The following is a 376-nucleotide window of genomic DNA, read 5'->3' as shown; positions in this document are numbered from 1 at the left end:
GCAGCCCCGGGGCCGGCAGCTCTGCTCCCCCTCTGGCAGGAGAGGAACGCCGAGAGCGCCATCGAGGCCCTGAAGGAGTATGAGCCCGAGATGGGGAAGGTGATCCGTGCCGACCGCAGCGGCGTGCAGCGCGTCCGCGCCCGCGACATCGTCCCCGGGGACATCGTGGAGGTGGCAGGTAGGGTGGCGTGGGGAGGGGGCCCTGGTGAGGGGGGTTTTGGTGATGGGCATCCTGTGATGCTTACGGTGGGAGGGCTCTGCTGTGGTGTCTGGGTGTGGCTACTGGGCTCAGCACTGAGGAGGCGACACCTTGAATCCTTACGTCAGGTTTGGGCCCCTCGCTCCAAGAAGGACATTGAGGGGCTGGAGGGTGGCC

The 376-nt window shown here is 67.3% G+C and overlaps 1 protein-coding gene across 1 annotated transcript in view; it reads left to right on the top strand.

The window, feature by feature from the left end:
* The window catches only part of LOC103772424 (sarcoplasmic/endoplasmic reticulum calcium ATPase 3), a gene marked incomplete at both ends in the record, with an annotated part of 8,803 nt that overhangs the window by 1,868 nt on the left and 6,559 nt on the right, over positions 1-376 (top strand). Inside the window, one exon of the mRNA XM_008939756.1 lies at positions 40-178. Coding sequence (XP_008938004.1) covers positions 40-178 — 139 coding nt within the window. The remainder of the gene's footprint in view (positions 1-39; positions 179-376) is intronic.

This window comes from Merops nubicus, unplaced genomic scaffold, assembly GCF_000691845.1.
Source record: "Merops nubicus isolate BGI_N331 unplaced genomic scaffold, ASM69184v1 scaffold30094, whole genome shotgun sequence".
Taxonomy (NCBI): Eukaryota; Metazoa; Chordata; class Aves; order Coraciiformes; family Meropidae; genus Merops; species Merops nubicus.
The sequence above is the reverse complement of the archived record's forward strand: the minus strand, read 5'-3'. Positions and strand labels throughout refer to the sequence as shown.